Here is a 24,425-nt window from a genome sequence, read left to right on the forward strand (position 1 = left end):
TTGGAATGATTGAACACAAATAAATATATATATACATATCTTGAAAGGTGGAAAGGCTGTGGAACGTAATGGTACTTATGTAATTCAATAAATATATATCAAAATCAAATATGCCTTTGAATTTTTCTTAAACATTGGCACTAACTTTCTGAACAACCGAGTATATCATTTATCTTTCGATATGTTTATGTTGTATTAGCGAATATACTGTATTAATAGTTCTTTTAATATCACATTAGTAATGATAAAAAGCTTTAGAGATAACTAAATAATGTTAACATGTTTTTTTACCTAATTTGGATACTATTAATTTCTTCGTTGTATCCGAAGTAATATTATCTCATTTATTTTGTAATATTTCCCCATAAATGTGTTTGATATATTGAACATTCTATCTGGACTTCTCTATCTAAACGATCCCGTGGTTCCACTATAAAATTAAATATGGCAGTCAAAACATCTAATATAATTAAGTGTTGTTAGTATAGTAATAATTCACGATGTATATTAATTATTCATTGAAAGTAGTACGTGTCCATATATTTATGAGCGAAGGTGTACCTATATGTATGTTTATTAATAGAATAGTATATAGTTGTGACAAGCAATAGTTTCGTTTGATATTAAAGAACAATGGTAGAAATTGGTCAATTTTGAAGGCAGGAAAGGAATTAAAAATGCCTAATGTGTTTTTCAGTATTATTTCATTCAAACATTATCTATTATTGTGAATATGAAGATGGTGAATGGGTTTTCAGTTATTGCCCTCAAATAACAATTTGATGGTGCCCCTCGGAAATAATCGACACCAAACTATCGATTCTGCTGATTTCCGAGATAATTATTTTGTTGACACATAACCACTCACGGAAAACAACGATGAGTAATTTTACCAATCATAACGTTTCTAAGCTTATGCTTACTTTTCACAACTTCCCATATTACCCAATTTCTACCATTATTCTGCAGATATATTTCGTGTATCGTCGCACCTGTGACAAAAGCGAGGCATCACAAAGGTGAACGTTGATTCGCCAATCTCTACCAGCTGGTGTAAATGGTTTGAAACGTTGCGTCTACCGTTCCTTGTCTCCGCGAGCAATCGCATTTTTCCCCCCGAGACGTTTGGCGATTGCTAAAGGTGTCTAAAAGCATCGATAAAGGACAATCGAGGCTCCATCGACATCCTTAAACAAAGATAGGTGCCGCAGGTGCCACGCGCAAGCTTTCACGGCAATGATCGGAACACCGACTGTGATTTCGGTCGGTTGGTTTAGGAACCGTCTGCCGCGACGGGGCACAGTTTGCCTACGATACGATTGTACCTGCTCTCCAGTGATAAATTTCACCAGCGTTTCGTACAGGTGGACGCCAATTTCTTTCTTTTTCTCCTTCAACCCGAGTCGGCCAGCCAGAAAGAAACGCATCTCGATCCAGGAGATCGCGAGTCACGATGTAGGTTTTAATTAGCCACACGACGAGACGTTTACACAGCTTTTTGCATTTTATCGAGTCAATCTCTCGAACACCGTTACTCGCGTTTTGTTCGAAGGACTCGAACGTGTCCTCGAGTCCGGTAACATTCCAACGAAAGCTTCGTGATTCGATCGTTTCGCTTATTGACCGTGGGAATTTTTCTTTCTTTATTATTTAACCCCAAGTGGAATTGATATTGATATTCATATATTGCACATAGAAACTGTACAGAAGAAAGTTAATTCCAGAAATGAGACGATAATGAAAATAAATTTGGATAAGATTCGTGAATGAAATAGGTTAAACAATTAAGTAGCACGAGTGCTAAATTATCTAACCTTAACAGCTTCAAGTTTTTTATCTTCATAGAAATTGTTACGTGTTGAGATAATCGTCCCCAAAAATTGCGGTAAAATCATTGTCAATAATTGAGTGACTTTAGATAAAAGATTACGTTCGGCGTTAACAGTGAGGTAATTTTAAGAGGAAGATCGAAGTATATGGGTCAGATTGACCAGCTTGGTAGGTTCAGTGTTAATTTACTTTTGTCATAAATCATCGACATCGCGAAAGCGAACACGGTTAGGTGGATTTCTCGCAAGAAGCGTCGCGCACGTCGCCATGGCGGCGCCAGCGGAGCGCAAAAGGTTAAATTATGGTCCCCGACGATCGACCCCTCGACGAAGGCCTCTGGACACGATCATAGAAAAAGGAGACGATCGTCGCGGAGTCCTTGGATGGCCATATCGAAATCGGCGGCGAGTTCGATCCGTCTCGATCGCGTCGCGCGGCGGCGGATACGTGACTCGCGAGAGCAAGCCTCTTTTTATGAATGAATCGGGCCCCTCGTTCGTGGAAACGATGAAAATATATGTCGGACCGGATCGACGCCGGCGTTCCGCAGCGATAATGCATAAATAGAGAAAAGGTGAGAGCAAAGAGGACGCGCGCCACACCAAGTGTCTAACGGCACGGCACGATCAAAGCGACCGCCGATATTTGAGGATCGCGCCGATGTTTGCCGAACTTATTCCTTGTCAGCACTGTTAACAGACTTGCGTGTTCTCTTCGTCGCGCTTACGGCGACACGTTAAACCTCTCCCCCGCCATGGCTGTTCTTTCTTTCTTTTTCTCTTTTTTTTTTTTTTGCCTTTTTTCGATTACACCTCCTTATTTCCCTTTAACTAGCCCGACGCGGAGCACACCGTTCCTCGTGAACCATTCCAGATTTTTGGATTTTGCTTTGGGAAACGGGAATAATAGATTCGAGAAGCTTCAATATGTAGTGCATCACGTTGATCGCCACCGTCACCCATATATGGATGACAGGGATTTTCAGTGAAGAACTAAACAAATTAATTCTGAAAGTTAAGTGTCAGAGAAAATAAATTTCAACGACATCGCACATGTACATCGCATCTACAGCATGGTAATTAGTGACGAATTCGATTGGCTTTCCGATTAATTAACGATGCTATATACTACCGTAGAGTTTGGTGTCCTTGAGGTAATTGATGGTATTTTGCACATGTTTCTGGGTTTAGGTTGTACTTCCTTCTTTGTAGTTCAAATCTTCTGCATTCGTACAGTAGGTGGTCCAATGAAATACTTGAACTTCGATGAAGTATATTACGACGAAATAAATATCGCAATAAATGTTTGATTATGCAGTTTCCAATGGTCTTGATAATATTTAATCCTAGCAGAAATTTTCAAGAATATTTGTTTGGCAGTCGACGTGGTATACGCGAGGTTTGTAAGAGGGAAATTAAAAATATTTCAGAGGGTTCTTTGAAATGCCTTGGAGCATTTCCAAATTAGTGAATCAAGTAATCAGAATCCAGTGCTATAGAAGAATTGTTGTATTATTAATGGACAATTGGAGGAGAACATCCATCGCTCTTTTAGATAGCCTTCGACAATCAACCCTAATTCTTCCAAAAACGTACTCAGAGTCTTCCTCTTTAAAAACCTTGCCTTAGAGTAAAGTAACTTTTACGAAAAATAATCCACCAGGAAAGATGAAGCATTCGTCTTTTTAATTACAACTAAAATAGAAAAATAGTAGAAAATTCTAACATAAATGAAAACATAAATGCGGCGTAGACAATTGGAATAGAATACTCGTCGCCTGGACAATCAACCCTAACTCTTCTGAGATCGTACTTGGTTTCTTTCTTCCTGTTTAAAAACCCTGCCTTACAGGTCTATAAATAAACTTTTAGGAAAAATAATCTACCAGCAAAAGGCGAAACATTTTCTTTCTTTTTATGGATAAAGAACGTGGTAACATATGTTTGTCGCAAATCTGTTCGTCCATTCGTTGGCATTTCTGTGTTGAACGAGGAAAATATTTCCGCGAAGGGACGCGATTGCACTGCGCGCTATCGTTCTTCCAGACGGCCGCTGATTCGCTGCCACTGCTTTTAATCAACCGTACCGCAATAGGCTAATCTAGGCAATTAGTTTCCTACGACGTAATCAGCTGGCAGATAAGGCGGGACGCGGGGTGGGAGTTAAAAGTCCTGTATTACATTTTAGATTACTTCCATGCGCATTATCATCGCCCGGAGAGAGAAATATGTTGATATGTAGATCGCGACGCTCGAGGAACGAGATTATCAAAGAAACGAGAAAGCGTCCACCAGGAGCTCCGGTTACCACACTGGTCGTTCTACTCTTAATCAATACCAACACCGCAATCTCAATTAATCGGGAATTAAACCGCTTCGTGGCTAATTTACGTACGTTCCTCGATGCTGCTATTAATTACGGAACTTTTTTTACTGAATTCACCACCGCTTGTACCGAATTCTATTATAAGGCTAACCGCTTGGCACGTCGGCCTCTTCTGAAGAACGTCAACAGTAAAACTACCGAAGCCAGCCCCTTTTTTATTATTGAAAATATATACATGTTGGTATTCTATAATGCGAAAAAAGAAAACGTGTATGCGTGTTATCCATGTGAATACGTAAACAGCAAAGGAACAGATCGCTGGCGCTGTACGAAAACATTAAAGGTGACGCACTTTCAACGGCATCGAGGAAGACGTTATATGATTTGACTAGTTAGTCAACGAAATATGGTCTGCGCAAACATACGTAAATAGAGAGAGCTCGGTTAATTTTTATTTCACCAATTTGTTAAATCATTTTTGTATTCAATTTCACATAATATATATCATAATTGTTCCTTATTCTAGTTCGTTATTCATTGTTCGTTATTAATCTTTCGATACAAACATTTTTCAACAATTTCAAAATTTATCATACGTACAACTGTATCCTTGTAATTAGAGGGAGGATGGACAAACTAATTTGTCAATTAACCCTAACAACTCCAATTTATTCTCATCATGCTTTGACTCGCAAGTTTTCACGTATCAGATTCTAAACTACAAAAACCGTAATATAGTTTTATACTCTTTGGAATGTGTGAATCTTGAGAAATGTGATCAAATATTTATTACTTAGCTGAACAATAGCGACGACCAATTACAGTCGGGCAACGTTACTCAACGCTATTCGTTTCGCGACTTTGATTAGAGGGTCTCTAGATAGTCACTCTCTTCTGGAATTAGGATTTTCCCTAATTTTTTTCGATTCGATTCTTTGGGTTCTCTTCGACGAATTCTGTAGCGCGCCCCGAAAGCAAGAGGAAGAAGCCTCGTTAGGACGGTTCGTCGTAATTTCTGTTTGCATTACGAGCCGAACAGTACTTTTACGCGGGAAGATACCGCGAAACAATGCAAGACACGCGTGCAAATATGGGCGCGCACCTCAAATGGGACATTCCAATGTTTCTCAGTATTGCTTCTACCAAAGATGGCCGGGCCCCAGCGCCGATCGTGCCGTCAACCCGACACAATATCTCCTGTCTTCGAGAAGCCTTGCGTCACTCGAGGTTTCGTGTCCTCCCTCGACTTTAAACGCATTGGAAAAATATTATCTGTATCATCACTATCTTCACTCTTCGCTTCGTAATTAATTTAATACCGTATCGCTCTTGATACAACCGTCAGCTCCAAAATCCTGGATGCATATACTTCAGTCTGCTGAAAGTATAAATTTCTTGGCATAGCACGGCACAACCTAACCGGTATACAATGTTTATCAAGGATTGGATAATATTTCTCGGCAAGTACGGTCGGAAATCTAATCGCCTTGCTTCGTAGCTTCAGCATTTATTTGTTCAATTTTATTTGCCGATAGGCATGCGTTATAAATGTCCTGTCCATAGGACTGCTACTTGTTTGCATATTATCAATATGTAACAGCAAAGTATCCTCCGGTCGTATTCGATTAAAATTGACAACGACGACCGTTTTATTGTCAGAAACGGGGCTGCGGAGAACGTCGAGAAACGTGAACGCGAGCGCGCCGCTCGGGAAATTAGAATAGATACCGATCGTTTCCCGTTCGAAAGCACCTGGAGCGTTATTAGTCACTGATTCAATTTGAATAATCGCACTGGAATAGTTACTTTTTACGTATCGCTGTTTAACGTTAAACGCTCGCTAGTCTGCTCGACGAGACTCGTTAACACCATCAATTATGCGCTCGTTATCGAACGTGCTATTTTTCACGATCGCGCGCGATGGATGAAAAAATAACGATCGAAATATTTGCACATATTTTCCTTGGCCACCGGGAAAATCCCATTCTCGAGACGCGTTTACGCGATACGTCCGTGCACGATACGAAAAGGAATGAAAATATGGAATATATTCTATGGAGACGTTCAAACAGGGGGATGTTAACCCTTCGCAATCGAAGCCTCTTTTTTTTTATGGTATCTGTCAGCAACTCGATATGTTTCTTAGCATTCTATTGCCACGAATGCTAAGCTTAGATTGACTTCGAAGATGTAGCCCAATTTGTGATCGCAAACTAGTTTGAGTTTTGGAATCAGGTCACCTTTACTTCACCGACAATCATTTTATTTATGAAACTTCGAGTTCTAAAAAAGTTGAATCTAAACAATTATTATTGTTGGTTGATTTACTGTGTCGAACCTGATGGTGACCAAGAGTCATCTGTACGAGTTACTACGTTACGTTAAGATGTGACCCCTTGTTAACCCTTTTGGTTAACCCTTTGCACTCGAGGCCTTTTTTTCTGGTATCTGCCAGCAACTCGAGATGTTTCTTAGCATTCTATTGCCATGAATTCTAAACTATCTAGATATGAGAATAAAGTCACCTTTACCTCGCCGACAATCGTTTTATCGACACTTCGAGCTCCACAGAAATTAAACCTAAAGAAACATTATGTATCATAGATTTGCTGCGTGGAACCTAATGGTGACTGAGAGTCACCTCTCGAGTGAAAAGGGTTAATACCAATCGACGACAATATCCTTAAAAATTATAGAGGCACGCCCCAGTGCCATATCTTACGCAATAACAATTGCATTCATTCATCTTTCTTCGCATACTTTTTTCTTTGAATTTTTAAAAAAATGTTTAAGTATATTATTCTTTATAAGAGAATATACCTTTAAAAGAAATGTGAAGAAGGATAAATCGGTGAATGCAATTGTTACTTCTTTTCTTAACGAATATATAGTTACTGTAAGTCGCAGCCTATCACAACCTCTCGTGTGCAAAGGGTTAAAAAATGGTTCTCATGAAATCGGCCATTTTTTAGACACCCACTGGTTTGCAACAGGTAGAAATCGGTGTATGCAAATCGACAGTCGATTAAGTGACGCGAACGATGTACTTTTCAGACCCGAGGCAATGGTCGGAAGCAGCTGTCGCTCACTGGCTGCACTGGGCGATCGGAGAGTTTTCCCTCGAGGGTGTGGCGATGCAGCCCTGGCAGCACATGACCGGGAAACAGATTTGTGCCATGGGGAAGGAATCCTTTTTGGCACGTGCTCCGGCCTTTATGGGCGATATCCTGTGGGAACACCTCGAGATCCTGCAGAAAGGTACGTGACTTTCTCCTCTTTCTCCCTCGATCTCGTACTGGACGTTTACCCAACAGTGTAGCAAACAGGGCACTTTCGGATATTATTATTATTATTATTATTATTACTAATATTTGAACGGCTCACAGCATAAATCGATCAACCCCACTTTTTGAAAAATCTTAGATTTAACTGTCAGAACACTGGTTATACTCATAACTTTTTATATTTATAATAACTTTCTTGAATAATAAAGATTAGTACCATCAAACGACAAAATTTCTTTCGCCATTGAATAATAAATAATTTATATCAGAGTCCATTTCATCGCATTTTTCAATTTTTTGTTTCATCGAGTTAATCGATTTGCGCAACGAACGGCTCAGTATCTACAGGACGTCGCAAAAAAAGATCCTCCGCCGTTCTCCGAGGTCGATAAAGTGGAGATTGCAAGCGATTCGCGCTAGGAAAAGCAGGTTGGACCGGAAGAGTCGTTTTCCCCCGTGTGTCCGGACCAAAAAAAAAGAAAAAAGAAAAAGAAAAAAACAGATATCGAATTTCCGTAAAATCGCAATGTCGCGGCAGGTACCGAGGCGCAGAAACCGTTGCCGAACAATGAGGAGAGAGCTCGCGAGGAGACGCGGCCCTCCCTCTTCGTGTTTTCAGCGTTTCGAAGCGTTGAATCGGTAGTTTTTATTCCGAACCAAGGAGAGAATGGGGAAAAAAGAGAGGCCCCGCCATAGAAACTCCCACTCCGGATATCCTGCCACCAGAATGGTCCCGTGCCATTGCCTCGGCCACTTAGGTGGTTTTCGGCCCGCTCGTGCGTGTGTGTCGAACACCGCGCTCACGCTCGCCTCTATCTGCCCTCGACGAAGAATCCACTCGTATTTCGATTACGAGATTTCAGCCGAGATAGAGCCTGGATAGAGCCTTCTCGAACGGATCGCACGATTTTTAACGGGAGCACGGAGGAAGTTGGTACCTAGTACGATGTTGGGACGACGAAGGGTTCTCCAAGAGATACTCCGCGTTATAATACATGATTTAAGACAAAAGAATTCTCTGAGCAGGGAGGTTCAGTAAAATCAGTGACTATAGAATATACATGACATAAATATATAAGACATAGTGACTATAGAATACCACCTCATATGATATAAAGACGACGCAGAATTCTCGAAACATACTCCTCGTTATAATACATGATTTAAGACAAAAGAATTCTATGAGCAGAGAGGTTCAGTAAGATCAGTTCATAGTGACTATATGTAGAATAGCACCTCATATGATGTTAGGACAACGCAGAATTTTCAAAGACATACTCCTCGTTATAATACATGATTTAAGACAAAAGAATTCTCTGAGCAGGGAGGTTTAGTAAGATCAGTTCATAATGATTGTAGATTGGTACCTAATACGATGTTATGTTTGCCCTCAGGGACTGCAGCTATGTTTTATCGTAGCTACAGTACGGGTTTAGCGATCCCGAGGTACCCGAGCTATAGGGGAAATAAACATTTAAAAGAATGTAATGCAAGAAGTTAAGTTTATACATTGATATTTTTTTTAATTTAATTTGGAAAATCAGGCTTTTAAGGATTAAGAAATCATGTAAAATATCGAAGAGCGTTAAGACCAAGTTCCAACTCCTTTTTACCTCCTTAGAGATTTAATTTCGAAATATCTTTTCTTTTTCTTTGTGTACATCATAAAGGAAAGGTCTGTGAAAAATTTCAACTTTCTAGGTTCAAGGGAATTTAAACCTGGGCGTTGATGAGTCAGTGAGTCAGGGCTTTTATTTCTCTATATATACATATATAGATTGAGTTGACTTTCAAAGAGTTGAAACGTAAATAATAGCTTGTTTGTAACCGCAAATTGGGATAAACGTCTAATTAAAAGTTGGCGAGCGATGCACTGTAACTTTCATTCATCGTTGCGCATTGTTCAACTGTTTCAAACTCATTCTTACGAAGCCGATTCATGAGTAGAGCAGCGGCAGAACGCGAGAAAGATTAAACTCCGATTCGCGATTCCCTGTCGCAACAAGTGGACTGGCGAAAGCGTTTGTTGAAGGTGAGACCCTGATTGCGACGACCAGCGGAAGATCTAATCGTTTCGTTCGGTTTTGTTAGCAGCGTAAAAGAATACAATAACTGGGGTTCCTTGACGCTTTATCAAGGATCAATTTTAACCGCGGAGCTGAAACACGTAAATCCAAGTGTTTACGAAGCTCGAGAGACTTTAAGACGAACAATTTTTAGTCAATTTTACCCGTGCACTTTAAATTTATTTCTAAACTCGTAGGTTTACGGAGGTCCTCGCTATATGGGTTGTTTGTTTCTTGAAGTTTCCATCTTAAAAACATTTAGTGTACGTTTGTATCTATTTCCGAAGTAATTAGAATGTATGCTTGTTTTTCCATATGTATAAAAATCAGCATAAGTGATTGAGGCATTATCAGTATAAATACATCCCATAAATCTAGCGTTGAGGACAATTCTTGGAATAAAAAATCAATATAATTAATAAATCACTTTGTTCCCCCCAGTTTTCAATTACAACGAGAGATAGTCGTGTGTATTAGAGTGAACATATGTTGAACTCGATAGTTGTAGTATTTAAAAAATAATAATATCGGCGCCAACTCGCGCAGTTTCCGATTTCTCGAAGAAAGACGCCTTTCATCGAGATCTTTGTCTCTGTTATTATTCGCGTGCCGATCGATGGTATCGTGTATCATTCGCCGGAGGAAGTTACCCTCGAACTTCTACATCTTCGGTGGGAAACACAAGAAGGGCGGGAGCGAGAGAGACGGGAAAGACGGTGAACGGAGAAAGAGAGAGGCGAGCAAGGTATGAAATGATCCTCGCAGGAAGCGGAGGTTCACCCATGATTTAACTCCCGTTAAGTAAAAGCCCGTACTTCCTTATCGATTATTTCGTGTCGTCTCATCGACCGGGGAAACCGCGATTCAATCGACTGGGCCCCGGTTAGACACCGTGAAACGCGAGTCGCAACGATTTCGAAAGACTTCCATCTTCGTTGATTAACACGTCGACTGGCAAACTACGCGTGAAAATTTACGTGACTCTTACACTTTGTTTCTATCCAACTGAAACTTATTTTTGGTAAATTTATTAAACGGAGTTTATTTATACAGCGAATTATACAATACGCAATGTATGGGATATATTTGAAACGTGGCTATAGGAACAACGTGCGTTCAATTCTGGAAGCTATACAGACAGACTCAGGTAGACTAATGAGAAAGGTGAGCACTCGGCCAAGTTCGGTTAGATACAAAAAGAAATACAAACATGCAAAATCTATAAGCATACCGCTTGAGACGATGTTCTCACTTTACATACATACATAATACATGCATTATATTAGGAGGAGGTTGCATTGAAAGCTGCTGTTTTTCGTGTTTTTTCACCATTTATTTCAATGGTTTAGTATATAAAATTATCAATCGAAATATTTGCCCTCAAAAGCTACTGTTTTTTCCCACTTTTCTGGCAAAAGTTGAAGAGGCTTCCAGGGGGTGGAACACTGTAATTGACTCGAAGGGGAGAGATATTTTCAGAATTTTCTTCCAAAGAAATTCTGAAACCACTTGATTTCGAAACCATTACAAGATTTTGTTAGATAATGGAAGAAACAGGAATCAATACCATAATGTTATTAACATATCGTTACTCAGTCCAACGGTGATGTAAACGCTGAAAATAACCCACGATTTTCTCAAACAAGATACTTCTTGGATCTTATTAGGAGGTTACATTGAAAGCTGCTGTTTTTTTCGTGTTTTTTTCACCATTTATTTCAATAGTAAAGTATGTAAAATTATCAATCGAAATATTTGCCTTCAAAAGCTACTATTTTTTCCCACTTTTCTGGCAAAAGTCGAATTCCGCGACGAAAGAACGGTTTATCTTTCGAGCTTATCCATTCAGCAAGCTAATTTTCAAGTTGTTCGTAATTACGGAAATGTGTGTATATAAACGTATATATAAACAGCGGCTTTCAATGCAACCTTTCTAATATCAAATCATACAGATGATAACAAGAAATCGTTGCTCACCTTTTTAACAAATTTAAACTGGTACTTATTTAGACAATTTCGCTAAATTCATGAATCCAATGCAAATTTATTTTCGTTAATATCTCAGAATTCTCTACAGAATTTATTAATCTAAAAGGAATTAAGGAACTTCAACGATTAATTTGAATGCTTTAGTTTCGAATAGGAAACGAATCTGAACAGAATTCGTAAATCTTGATAAGAATACAAAAACAACTCCTTCGTACTCGAGAGATGACCCTCACCACTATATTTCACATAGCAAACCTACCAGCAATAATGTTCTTTAAAGTTTAGTTCCTTCGGAACTCGAAATGTCAATAAAATGACAATCGAGGATACGTCTTCGAAGTAAATCTAAACTTAGCATTCGTGATAGATAGAATACTAAGAATGCTAAGCATTCAAAGCATTAGAAAAGGCCTCGAGTGCAAAAAGGGTTAGAAAGGCTTTCACTGTCGATAAACAAATAATTACTTGAGGTACCCCGATCTGGCAGCCAACCGAACGGAAAATTCGCTTCGAAATCGATCTAAATGGCGCAACCTGGTAGAACCATAAGCAACGGGCTGAAATCTGTAAACATTGGCCGAAAAAACTGGTCGTAATTCTTTCGAGCGTGCCTGTTGCGCCCAAAGGCTGTTTAACTGCGGAACAATGGAGAGCTCGCGAGTCGTAACTCAACGTGGCGTGCTCGTACTCGCGTAGACGCGACATGGCGTGGGTAATCGCTTTGATTCCGCGAACGAGAACGGATATTAGGAAACTCTGCATGCGCCGTAAAAAAAAAAAAGTAGAAACTAAAAAGCTGCATCCTCCCGCCGTTGGCACGATCGAATCACGAGTGAAACCCGCGATATCGTCCTTTCCCTCGCCACTGAGCCAATTCTGTCGTTTCGTCCTGTCGCAACCACGGATTTCTTCTTTCGCCATCTTTGTTTCGATTTTATTCATCCTCCAGTTTTTCCACCTGCGAGAACCGCGAGATCCTGTAGTAAGATTCGCATGAACCCTCGAGACTATCGAACTCGTTCTCTCGCAATTTGCCAATGCATCGCAGCTTCGTTTCGATCAACGCGAATATCCTCCGAGCATCGATGGGCGTATCGGCGATACTCGCGGCAGAAATGCAGAAACGGTCGTTACCGATGAATCACGCCAATGGCAATCGTCTCCTTCGCAATAATGGCCGTAATAATGGAGCATACGCGGCTCAAAGATCGTTCGTCGCGATTACGTTTGCTATGCTTTTGCACCGCGGTGGCAAAGACGGGAGACAGACTTTACGCGTCGCGTTCCGTCAACGGTAATTGGCTTAATGACATGGAATTCTGTAATCGCGTAACTACGACGATGCAAACATTAATTACACACCCTCTCCTACCGCGGACTGACGAGTAAATAATGCATTAGCGTAAACAGAGTAACTGTACGGTGAATAGGTTGACGCGCACGGGAATACGAAGCACAAGAAGTTGAACTTGACTTCGTTCGAGCCGTTTCGATGATAGACAATTCTGAACGTTACTTCGTCGTTTGTATGTATTACGTGTGACACGAGAAGACAGAGGGGACTGATATAGAACCGATTGGAACAGTTATGAAGTAACTGAATTTTAACCCGAACGCGTCGAAGCATCCCTTCGGGATCGTAAACCTTACAACGTCGTCGAATAAAATTCTAGACAGGAATCAGATTTAGAGCGACAATTTAGATTATATTATTTCGATTATACAGTGGAGACTCCCGTATCCGAATTAATAGGGAGACAAAAGTGGCCGGATAGGGGAATTTTCGGATAATAGAACATTTACTTTCTTTTGTATTAATCTTTTCGGTGCTCTGCACGAGTATACTCGTCAAATTATTTTGTTCTTGTCGTGCTCAAGACGAGTTAACTCATTAACTCATTAACAATAAGCTCATACGATTTAACTCGTCTTAAGTACGACAAGAACAACCGAAAAAGTTACACATCATTTATTCAAGTAGAAATGAACAAAATTAAGCTTCTTTAAACATCTAATGGTCCCATATCTTTTTAGCCGATACCATGACGTGCTTTGAATTGTATCAACCAACCATTACTAGCTTTAAATGAGTTTCTCTTTAATCTATCGTTGAACTCTAGAGTTTTTTCACGTAACACGTGTTCAGATATCAGTATGTCTTTGTCTCTTTGTTTACAAAACTATTGGAAGATTATCACTATTCTGCACCATCTACACTTTTATTTTTTATAGCATCCATGGGATATACATTCTGTATATAATTTTCAATATTGAGTTTCTGTTTTTTAACATCTGTGATCGTAGATTTCCCAATACTATATATTCTTGCTAATTTCGTTGCACTTTCAATCCTATCAAGATCTTCACTTATTATATATTTTCCTTCAATAATTAAAAGGGTAAAACCACACGTTTTCGTTTACTTGCCATTATGATACTGTTCTCTGCTTCAGATTGAATTGATATGATTACGTTTAACCGGTTGAACACAGAAAAGTATTTATTACGTTTAAATACATACATTGTATGTAAACATCGCTACGAAACGTTGTGCGGATAACAGAACATATGGATAATAGAACGTCCGTATATTAGGGGATTCGGATAATGGACGTATGGATACGGGAGTCTTTACTGTACACATTACACAAGGTATTCTGTTTAAAGCGGAATGGTTAAATGTATTAGGAGACGAAGCTATATTTTTACAAAAGTATTTGGTATCAAGGTAGATATAATATGAAACAAATAATTTTGTTGTAAATGAAGCGAGGAAGGAGATTTATAGAGAAAAATATATGAAGCTTTTTACTTCATATGATACCTCCTTTACAGTTGATGAAGCTATATTTGTACAAAAATATTTAGTACCAAGGTAGATGATATTCCATGGAGCAAATAATTTTGTTGTAACTCAAGTGATGAAGGAAATCATAGATAAAAATATATGAATCTTTTACCCCATATGCCCTTTATACCAAATAAATTTTGCGAAAATATTTTCTTGATAGCTTCGTTTTCCCCTGAGATATTTAACCATTCCTTTATAAACGGTACCATCCGTATGTTTGCTGTCCTTGCCCATTGATCGACGAAAACAAAAATAAGGTCACCGAACTTCCGAGAAATTCAGTCTCGTAGTCGTAAACACGCGTTGTCTGGCATCGTAACGGTCGATATCGTTACGAATAAAGCAAAAACTATGGAAGTAAAGTGTGGAGCAACTCGCGACTGAGGATCTGTTCCATTTTCCATTCAGATGTCGACGCGGCGAAGGCCTCTCTGGAGAACGTGCCGGGCAACGTGTACGAAAGCGTGTGCGTGCCAGATTTAGGCGATTTCTTGGGATACCAGAGCGCCGGCCATCAGGTGGCGACGCCGGAACACAAGAGCCCAGCGACGCCCGCAAGTTCCGCCACCTCGAACTCCTCTGGCCCTCAAACCGGAACTCAACCGCCGTCCACGTTGCAACCGTCCTCCGGTGCAGTTTCTCTACCCTCGAGACAGTATCATAACGATGGTAAGTGTCTCTTTTCACTAACCACGTGGCCCAGGTTCCTCTTCCAACGCTCTGGCACAAGGCTGGGGAACCTCGCGTCACTTTAACAGGTCTCTCGTAAGGCCACACGCAGACAATTCTACCAAAACCATAAAGAGATACTTACCTGATGTAGCTCATTTATCGACAGACAAATTATTTCTTAGTTCTGTATTTTGCACCCCATTGTGCCCACGGGACCAAACAGTTTCTCTACTCTCGAGACAGTATCATAACAATGGTAAGTGTCTCTTTTCACTATCCACGTGACTCAGGCTCCGTTCCTCTGCCGACCCTCTGGCACAAGGCTGGAGAACCTCGTGTAACTTTAACAGATCTCTCGTAAGGCCGCACACTTCGTTTAAAATCAATTCTACCAAAACTGTGAAGAGATACTTACCTGATGTAGTTAATTCATTGACAGACAAAACTTTGTTCTATGCTTTGCACCCCATCGTGGACCAAACAAGGGAGTTTTCAATTTCATGTAATTTGGTTTGCTTTGTATGATTGTTAATCCACTTTAGGTAGCAAAGATTGTCGAGTTAGATTTTTTTAAAGGGAGGACACAGTGTCGATATCTATGAATTATGCCATACTATGTTATAACTAGCTTACGATGATTAGAATTGCTTTGTAGAAGTCTTTTATTATTTTTAATCCTTTGCACTCGAGAGGTGACTCTCAGTCACCATTAGGTTTCAAGCAGCAAATCTGCAATACCTAATGTTTTATTTAGGTTTAATTTCTTTGGAGCTCCGAGTGTCTTAAAGGTGACCTTATTCTCAAATCCAGATAACTTAGAATTCATGGCGATAGAACGCTAAAAAACATCTCGAGTTGCTGGCAGATACCAGAAAAAAAGGCCTCGAGTGCAAAGAGTTAATAACGTTCATAATTCTTTTTGTAGAGTCCAATTGCTTTAGAATTCTACCTCTGATTCTCACCAAAACTAATCACAGTGTTCGATAATACGTCAATGGGTCTAGGACTCGTCGAGTCTCATCCTCTCAGCGAGACGTTGATAAGTGGGTGGGTTACTCTGTGAACGGGACGTATTGGCATTGAAGTATATAGTTCCCTCGCCGATACTGATCGAACAAAGTCATTCGAAACCCACGTGGCATCCCTTGAAGTTGAAAAACGTTCGCGAAAGGAGATAAATTAGAGAAGTCCAGTAGTACACGGAGTCCTGTCTCGGGGCAACTCTCGTCCGTCGACGGCTGTAAAACTCTCCCTGACAATATAGAGTCCATTGAACATCTTCGTCGAGTGTCCATAAGCGTGCTGAAACGACAAGTAGATCTCTTCCTCTCGACAGCTCTCACCAGAGTTTCCCAACCCTTCGAACGATCCGTATACCACCAGATATCTTTCGTCTCTGAAAGGCACTAACTATTCAGATGATTAATCGAATGTACTTTGGAAACATTCTTCTCAGAGACTGATGAAACGTGTAGGTTATTCGGAGAAATACACTCCGAGAATTAAGACAAATTAGCATCGGTAGAAATAGGGTGGCTTTATTCGTCTTTTTTATAAGAAGCTTCACATTTTTATTCGGTAATGGTGTGACGAGGAAAGTTTACATTGCAGAAACAATGAGGACTAGTATTAGGTAGATCTAGGTAGATTTAGGTTAAAGTATACCAATTAAACATATTCCATATATATTACAATACATATAATATTAGGTTGTCCAAAAAGTTCGTGCCAATTTCTAAGAAAAATTCAAAAACACGTTTGAACTTTAATATATACTTATTGAATTACATAGGTGCCATTTTGTTCCACAACCTTTCCACTTTTTAAGGGATGTATACATATTATTTGTTTTCAACCACTTCGATACTATTTAGACCTGTACCACCTACAAAAAATCGACATGGAGTTTCCGGACAACCCAATACATCATAGAATATATTAGGTTGTCCTAAAAGTTTCTTTCGTGAGTTGCATTCAATTATTTTCTGTGGCAGTATTTATATAAATAGACAACCTAATTTCTTCGATGTTAACGTTGTAACAGTAATGAAGCAAAATGAATTGTATGCAATTGTATAACGTAACATTAGACATAAAATATTGTGTGTGAATTACTTATTAACAAAACGAAAGATACTTTTGGGACAACCTAATATTAAAAACAAAATTCTGAAGCCTATTTTGATAGATTCTGTATGTTTGCAGTAGAATTAACGCTTCAAGAAAACTGTAAGAATTTATAATCGAGTCTAATAATACCAAAACAGACAAGTTTGAATGTTAAACTATTTAATGTAATGGGATTCCTGCACATTTTGCAACGAGATGGCGCAGAGTGTAAAGGGTTAATGTTAATCGTTCGAACAGCTCACAGGAATCCCATAATTCTAGAACCATCCCCTAGGCATCATCCCTTACAGTTCACACCCAGTTCCATCAAAAGGACTATCTCACCCCTCCCATTCTTCCCCTATCGCTGAAGAAGCTACAATTCGCAGGTCCAATAATCGCAGCGTCCCTCCAGCTGGCGTCTCCCCAAAACGTTTCCAACCCCTCTCGTTCAACCTATCGTCGCAACCCCCGTCGCGAAGGGGGTTCGTCGAGTTTAGGTTGGGAAACGCTGACCATAGGTGCCCCAGGAGGCGGAGCGAAGCCGCGAAACCGCGCGACAAGCCGGTTTATTTATTTCCCCCGATTGCAACCGTGAACGAAAGCGGTTGCGACTCGGGCAGAGGAGTTTCTCATTGTTACGTCAGGGTGGCTGATAGCATCTCTCGGCTCGGCGCGTTTGCACGCGTTGCCACAGGTCTCTCATTATCGTCACTGGGTTCGCCTCTCATTTAACGTTTCGTCGTTCGTCGTCCCCGTCGGCATCGGAACGACAATCCGCGATTTCACTGGCACGAGCCGTCTAGAAATCGACTCGTTAACCAACCTGGTCGACGGACACTTCGAGCGGGGGTGGGATCGCGATATCTCAGCTAGCTCGCGATTCAGCGGCCAGCGTGATTCACCTTATTCGCCTTATTCTCCGGTGTTTTCATCGCTGAACTCTGACGCAACTCATTCAGCCGAAGGACTTCGGTGTTCCAGCGGCGAACAATGGAAAACGGGGGCCAGGAGTGCCTGGCTGGGAGTGGATCATCCCATTCATCTGGCCGAGCAATTTGTTGTCCTGGATTTTTTTTTCTAGTTTCCCCGGGCCGTAACGATGCTTATCGCGCGCGGTGTTAACACCACCTGTGGGAGAGTGTCATTCGCGAGTGGCCTGAACTGGGACCGTGCAGTAGCATTTTGTATCGCGATACCGAGGAAAGAACAAGAAACATGACTGCGAGAGCTCAAGGAGCCACAGGAGGAATGAACAAACGGAGAAGAACGTGAACAGTGATAGGGGATGATTTCGCAACAGCATAGAGACACTTTCGATACACGGAATTCCTCCTCCGTATCTTCACCCTTCGTAACTACAAGGGATGATTCCATGTCAAATATCCAAACACTGTCGATACACGGAGTTTCTCCTCCTTAACTAAAAGGGATGATGATTCCATATGAAGTACCTAACGCGAATTCTAACGCGATCTCATCGAAAATCGAAACTTGTACCATTACCGCTCGCGAACGATTCTCCCCAAGACTCGAGCAGGCACGATCGCGGGATGGCAGTTACCATCAGCGTGTCGAAGCCGAACCGTCGGTGGTGTCTCGATGCAGCAAGAGGGAGACCGTACGCGCGTCCAGCACACGCGAACGATCGCCGAGCGGATCGGAGCTGGCTCGAATAGAACGGAACGGAGGAGAACATTATGAGGCGAGCGTTCGTAGCGTAGGTAACAATTACCTCTAGTCGGGGCCTTACGTCATTGCAGCAGTGACCGTGGGTGAACGAGGGAAAGTCGGGCCCTCTGCACGCTTCGCCGCGGACAATGGAGACGACGCCGGGCTCCGCTGCCTCTCGCGGCATCCTTGCGTTTAGCCCGATAAAAAAATGTTGTATACGTTCCCGTGCTCGATTCCCGCCACGATCCAAACGATCCATGGCGGCGGATGAAACGTCTCGAGGAGACATCCGTCGACTTCGCTTAACCATTTCAATCCTAGTAGAACATATATATTCCAGTGAATATTTCTGATCGTCTTTGGCCAAATTACAAGTGAAAATAGGAATATATGTGTGTGAAAAAATATAGACATCTGCGATGGAGCAAATTGACCCTTTTTATCTTGCTATGATCTTTAATTTATAGAAGTTTGAGATCGATCTTCCTTGTTTGAAGCTACATTTCTAAAACTTCCAATGATCTTAGCTCCAACGCTACAGTTCGTACAGTATAAACCAGAACTAAAATTGAAGTTTAAGATCTTTCTTCCTCGTTTGAAGCTACATTTCTACAACTCCCTTTAATGATCTTGGAGATGCTATACTTCATATAATAGAAACTAATTCTACAATTAAAATTTGGAACCATTATTACGATTTTATCATCTCTGACAATCTCAGAGATCACCATTCCTTACTCCTCTCCACCTACATGATATCAAGCATTTGTCTCCTTCAAGAAAGAATCTATTCCCCATTTTCTTTTTTGCAGAAAGACTTTTGCATAAGACTTGGCGAACTGTATCATGATTCGGGCGCGCGTGGAACATGTCGTTGCAAGACGACCAACACAGACGACCGTATAATAAACTCATTATTTCTGCTTGCCGGAGCACTGTTACGTTATGTATCGCGGCTCTTCGAGGTCTCTGGTTCGACTCTCGCTTATCCTCGCTTTCGACCTCCTCCTCTTGGAACCGATGCGTTACGTTACTCCTGCGCATGCACGTGCAAGTCGCTCTCGAACTTTTTCCAACCCATAGACCGCCGGTACCACCACCGACCCAATTCTCACACCGAGTTTTTCACAACCGCGCGCTCTTAAAACATCTCTAGCGCCGACGCAACGGGGGCAGACGCGTCAAATAATAATTATTGCGTTATTATTCCGTGCAAAAGAAAATACAAGGTGTTGGAAAATGATTCGGAACTTTCAAGGCAGATATGGTAGGATATGGAAGGAAATAGATTTTATTAAATATGAATTGAGAAATTAATATTTTGGCATACGTGACTGGTAGTCGATCATGATACGATAACAACGGAAATTACTATTTATTCAGTCGATGTTTAGCGACCACAATCTATCATGTTTAGGTCAAGAGCATTCAACATTTAACCTTTTGTACTCGAGAGGTGACTTTCATTGTCAGTCACCACTAGATTTTCTTTAGGTTTAATTTCTTTGGAACTCAATGTGCCAATAAAATGATTGTCATTGAGGCAAAGGTGACCTGATTCTCAAATCTAGATAGCTCAGAATTCATGGCAATAGAATGCTAAGAAAGCATCTCAAGTCGCTGGTAGATACCAGAAAAAAAAGCCTCGAGTGCAAAGGGTTAATATTAAATTTCCTTTAATACATTAAGAATTTCAATCTATAATAAAAAAAATCAGCGTTTATTTCACAAAGGGTCAAAGAACCTCTTACGACAAGGTACATGTAAAGTGCTGGTATGTTTAGCGTTAACGTCCCTCGTACATAGTATAAACAACGGTCCCACCAACTAAAGGTTCCCTTGCGTATTCGTTGATTCGCGTTATCATCTACCAAAGATATTCGAACAGCAAACGAATCGACCCATCCCAGGCCTAATTCCGAGGATGCCCGATAGCGACGAGGTTCACTCTTTGGTTCGTGTCACGTATCCTCCTCGTCGACGTCGTGGTCGTCGCGCGCACGGTACGCTCGCGCACGCGCGTCTGCATAAATTAGAGGAGCAAAACAGGCGGCAGGGAGAGTCTTCGAATCCCGCCGTGCGCAAAAGCGAGTTCCTACGGTTTACTGACACCCGGCCAAAAAAGGATCGGCCATCGTGTGACGCCATTCGCTACGTTTATGGAAAGGTTAGTCAATCGTGCCGACGAGCACAATGATTATTTGTTAAGCAACCGCCGCGCGATAAGTAACCGTGGCTGGCCACACGGCATTTTGATTCGTTGGCCTCAGGGAGCGCGTTTTTGGCGACCACAGGGCTTCACGTGCGCACGAGTCCTTATGAAATTCTCCTCTGTTCTCCAGCTGGCTGCGTGGGCGCACGTGCGCCTCGTGGATGCCGGAGAAAATCGTTTAGGATCGTCCTTCCTCGATCCAAAGCTGCGCGGATTCGGGGATCATTATTCTTGGGTTGTATCGGCCCATGGTGAAACGAGCCGGCCAACTAGAGTGTCGGGAAAACGGGGATGCGGGTTCAAGGAGCTGCTGGGGGGTTTGAATCGATGCATCGTGGCGAAGGGATGAGGGTTCAAAGGATTGAGTCTTCTATGGAACGTTGATGGCGAAGGATGGAAAATTGGGGAGGGAAACGAGGTCGAGATCTGTTTCTTACTTTTGAGAACCCAGGATGTAAGTTCCAGAGCGATAACTAGACTGCGGATATTCGTGCAAAATAAAATCTTTCCAAACGTATCTGCAAAAATTGAACACAGATAGGAGTTTATTTTACTCTGTAAATATTATAATATGAACTGCACTTTCGATCCTTTTATTTATATTTTTATATATTGCGTGCATTTTGCAGTTCTTTGCGCATTCAAATTTCCTATAAATGCATAAAGATCCGCAGCCTAGTGATAACTTTTTATTATTACTCTCCTAGATTTTAGAATCGTGCCTGTATTGGCTACTTAATTGTTAATTTTTTCTCGTTCCGCGTTCTTCGAGTGTCCGGTTGACCCGTGGATGAGAGTGTATGTATATAATTTAAGAAAAAAGTATGGCAGCAAAGGACAGTATACATGATAATGTCAACATAATGGTCAGATAATTACGCACTCTCTTGTGATTGACAATGTACATCGCCCTACCATCTACAGCGTCTCCGACCTAGAAGTGAGCCACGACGATCGTTTGTCTCTCTTTCAGCGTATCATTAATATTACCAACATAGCTAATTATTTAAACTATGGCACGAAGATGAAAGTATTAAATAATACATGACTGAGACTAATAAGGGGTATACCGAACTGCATAGAATGATTAATTGAGACTAAAACAGGTACACGTAGAAATGAACCCTTTGATCTCGAGGCCTTTTTTCTAGTATCTACCAGAGATGCTTTCTTAACATTCTATTGGCACGAATGCTGAGCAATTGAGATTTGAGAATCAGGTCACCCTTACCTCGCGAAACAATCATTTTATTGACACTTCGAGTTCCAAAGAAATTAAACCTAAAGAAACATTATTACTGCTAGATTTGCTGCGTGAAACCTAATGGTGACTGAGTGCAAAGGGTTAAACCCTGAAACAACACCAATGTCCCAGAAACATGTGCAAAATACCATCAATTACCTGAAGGACGTAAAATAAATCCACATAAGAAAAAAAAATGGAATTATACAAAATCCGTGGTTATTGGTACAGTTGATGCTCTGCACGAAAACATTACGCCCAATTAAATCGAGTCAGCACGCAAACTCTTTCAAGATAATAAAAAAAAGGAAAGCCTCTAGAAAATCGACTTTCGATGCTTTTTGCGCACGAGTGACGTCCCTCCAGACCAATTAACATCTCGTCGAGAGAATCCCCTCTCGAGTGAAAGAAAACATGGGACTCAAGGATCCTCTGTATCTGCGTGTCGGAGGGTGAACATATGCTCGGCGGTGACCCGACTATTGTGCAAGTCCGCGGAACAAACGCTGCAATAGAGGGATGAAGGATCCGAAAAGTGGTAGGGTCGTGGAGGGATGAAACCGTCCCTACGAAGGGAAAAGGCGTACGCGACAGGGGCGAGAGGGAGCAAGGGGGGTCCCGATGGTTGGCGCAGGTTGTATTCATTCACTCGTTCATTCATAGTTCGTACACCGCCTCGGGGGCCTACAAAGACTCTCTCGCTCATTCAGAACTCACGACACGACCGCGGTGTGTGTGTGTACGTCTTTTTCTTTTTTTTCGCATCTTTTTTCGTCCCTTCTTCCTGTCCGCATACGACATCGCCCTCGACGTAGCCGTCGTCTTCACGGACTCCTCGTCCTCTTCGTTTTTCGTCCTCCCGACCGTGATTGGTGTTCATCCAGGGAGGAGAGACAGCGATAGATAGGGAGAACGAAGGCAAACGAAAGTTGGAAAGGAGAGACGAGGAGGGATCAGAGAAGGACGGAGCGTGGAAGCTCGTGTTACAACCGGAAGCCGAGGCAGCACGGAGAATGGGAGGGGAGGAGTCCTACCCCAATATTCCGGAGAGCAAGATAGTTTTATAATGTCCTCGAGTGCTCCTCCCTTAATGCACCACTAAATGCACCCTCCTCGGGCTGGCTGCGAACGCATTGTTGCTCACTTGGAGAGCGCTCGAACTATCGAACAGATGCAGACCAAGGAGGGCCGATCTTGCGCGACCGCTTTCTGGACCCTCGATGTACGTTACGATACGTCCTCCATTATGATCCTCGAGGCGTGTATCAAGGTTACGCGTGTTTCCAGCATGATGGATTTCTTAGTTGTTGGCGATCTTACTCTTGGTTTCTCGAGAACTTCGAGGATGTTCATGAAACTTGGTCGACGGTTCTAAATCAGGATAGCTGGACTCGAGGATTAGATGACTTAGAGGGATCAGAATTCCGTTGAATCGTTTCACAGAGGTAAAACAAAATTTCTGCTGGTGCAACCCCCAAAGACACCAGCTTCCGGTGCAAAAAGAATCCAGTACTCTGCGAAAAGAATATCAGCTCATGAAGCGAACGTTCTTCCTTAATGACGAGTCTAGCGCAAAGAACATAAGGGCCAGGCGTCGCGACGCAGTTCCCCCGCAAGAATGGCAACCTGGAGGCAAGAATGAAAGTGGGAGGTGCCGGGTAGGTAGAAACGAAGGCAAAAGCAGCGAGCAACGCGGCGCACGAACGGTAAAAGCGTGCGCGAAGAAACGAAGGCAGCCCAGGCAGGCACAAGGCGCATCGAACTCGTGTCCTTATTGTGCGTTGCTCGTAAGTCCCATTACTATTGCCGGCGGACTATACGAGGCGAGCGAGAGAGGCACGAGGCGTAGGGGAGTGAGCGCTTCCGGTCCCCTCTGCATCACGTGCGAGCCCGCCGAACAGAGAAACCCCCGTTGCCTCGCCTCTCTTAGCATCCGGTCTCTCTGCGCCTCCCCAGCCAGCCCCCTCTCAAAAATAGGCTAGGCCCTTCGAGTTGCGACCTCGTATTATAAGCGTGCGCGCTCGGGCCACGTCGTTTCGTCTTCGTCTTCGTCTTCGTCTTCGTCTTCGTCTTCGTCTTCGTCTTCGTCTTCGTCTTCGTCTTCGTCTTCGTCTTCGTCTTCGTCTTGCTTCTTGCTTCTTGCTTCTTGCTTCTTGCTTCTTGCTTCTTG

The 24,425-nt window shown here is 41.9% G+C and overlaps 1 protein-coding gene across 7 annotated transcripts in view; it reads left to right on the plus strand.

Annotated features, from left to right (window-relative positions):
• LOC128895478 (ETS-like protein pointed) overlaps positions 1-24,425 on the plus strand; it is a 179,340-nt gene that overhangs the window by 130,737 nt on the left and 24,178 nt on the right. For 6 of the 7 annotated variants that reach the window (XM_054158095.1, XM_054158096.1, XM_054158097.1 and 3 more), the window contains 2 exons: positions 7,210-7,413; positions 14,754-15,014. In XM_054158095.1, coding sequence (XP_054014070.1) covers positions 7,210-7,413; positions 14,754-15,014 — 465 coding nt within the window. The remainder of the gene's footprint in view (positions 1-7,209; positions 7,414-14,753; positions 15,015-24,425) is intronic. The other variant, XM_054158101.1, reaches the window with a different exon arrangement.

The sequence above is a fragment of the Hylaeus anthracinus genome, unplaced genomic scaffold (assembly GCF_026225885.1).
Source record: "Hylaeus anthracinus isolate JK02 unplaced genomic scaffold, UHH_iyHylAnth1.0_haploid 5, whole genome shotgun sequence".
Classification (NCBI taxonomy): domain Eukaryota; kingdom Metazoa; phylum Arthropoda; class Insecta; order Hymenoptera; family Colletidae; genus Hylaeus; species Hylaeus anthracinus.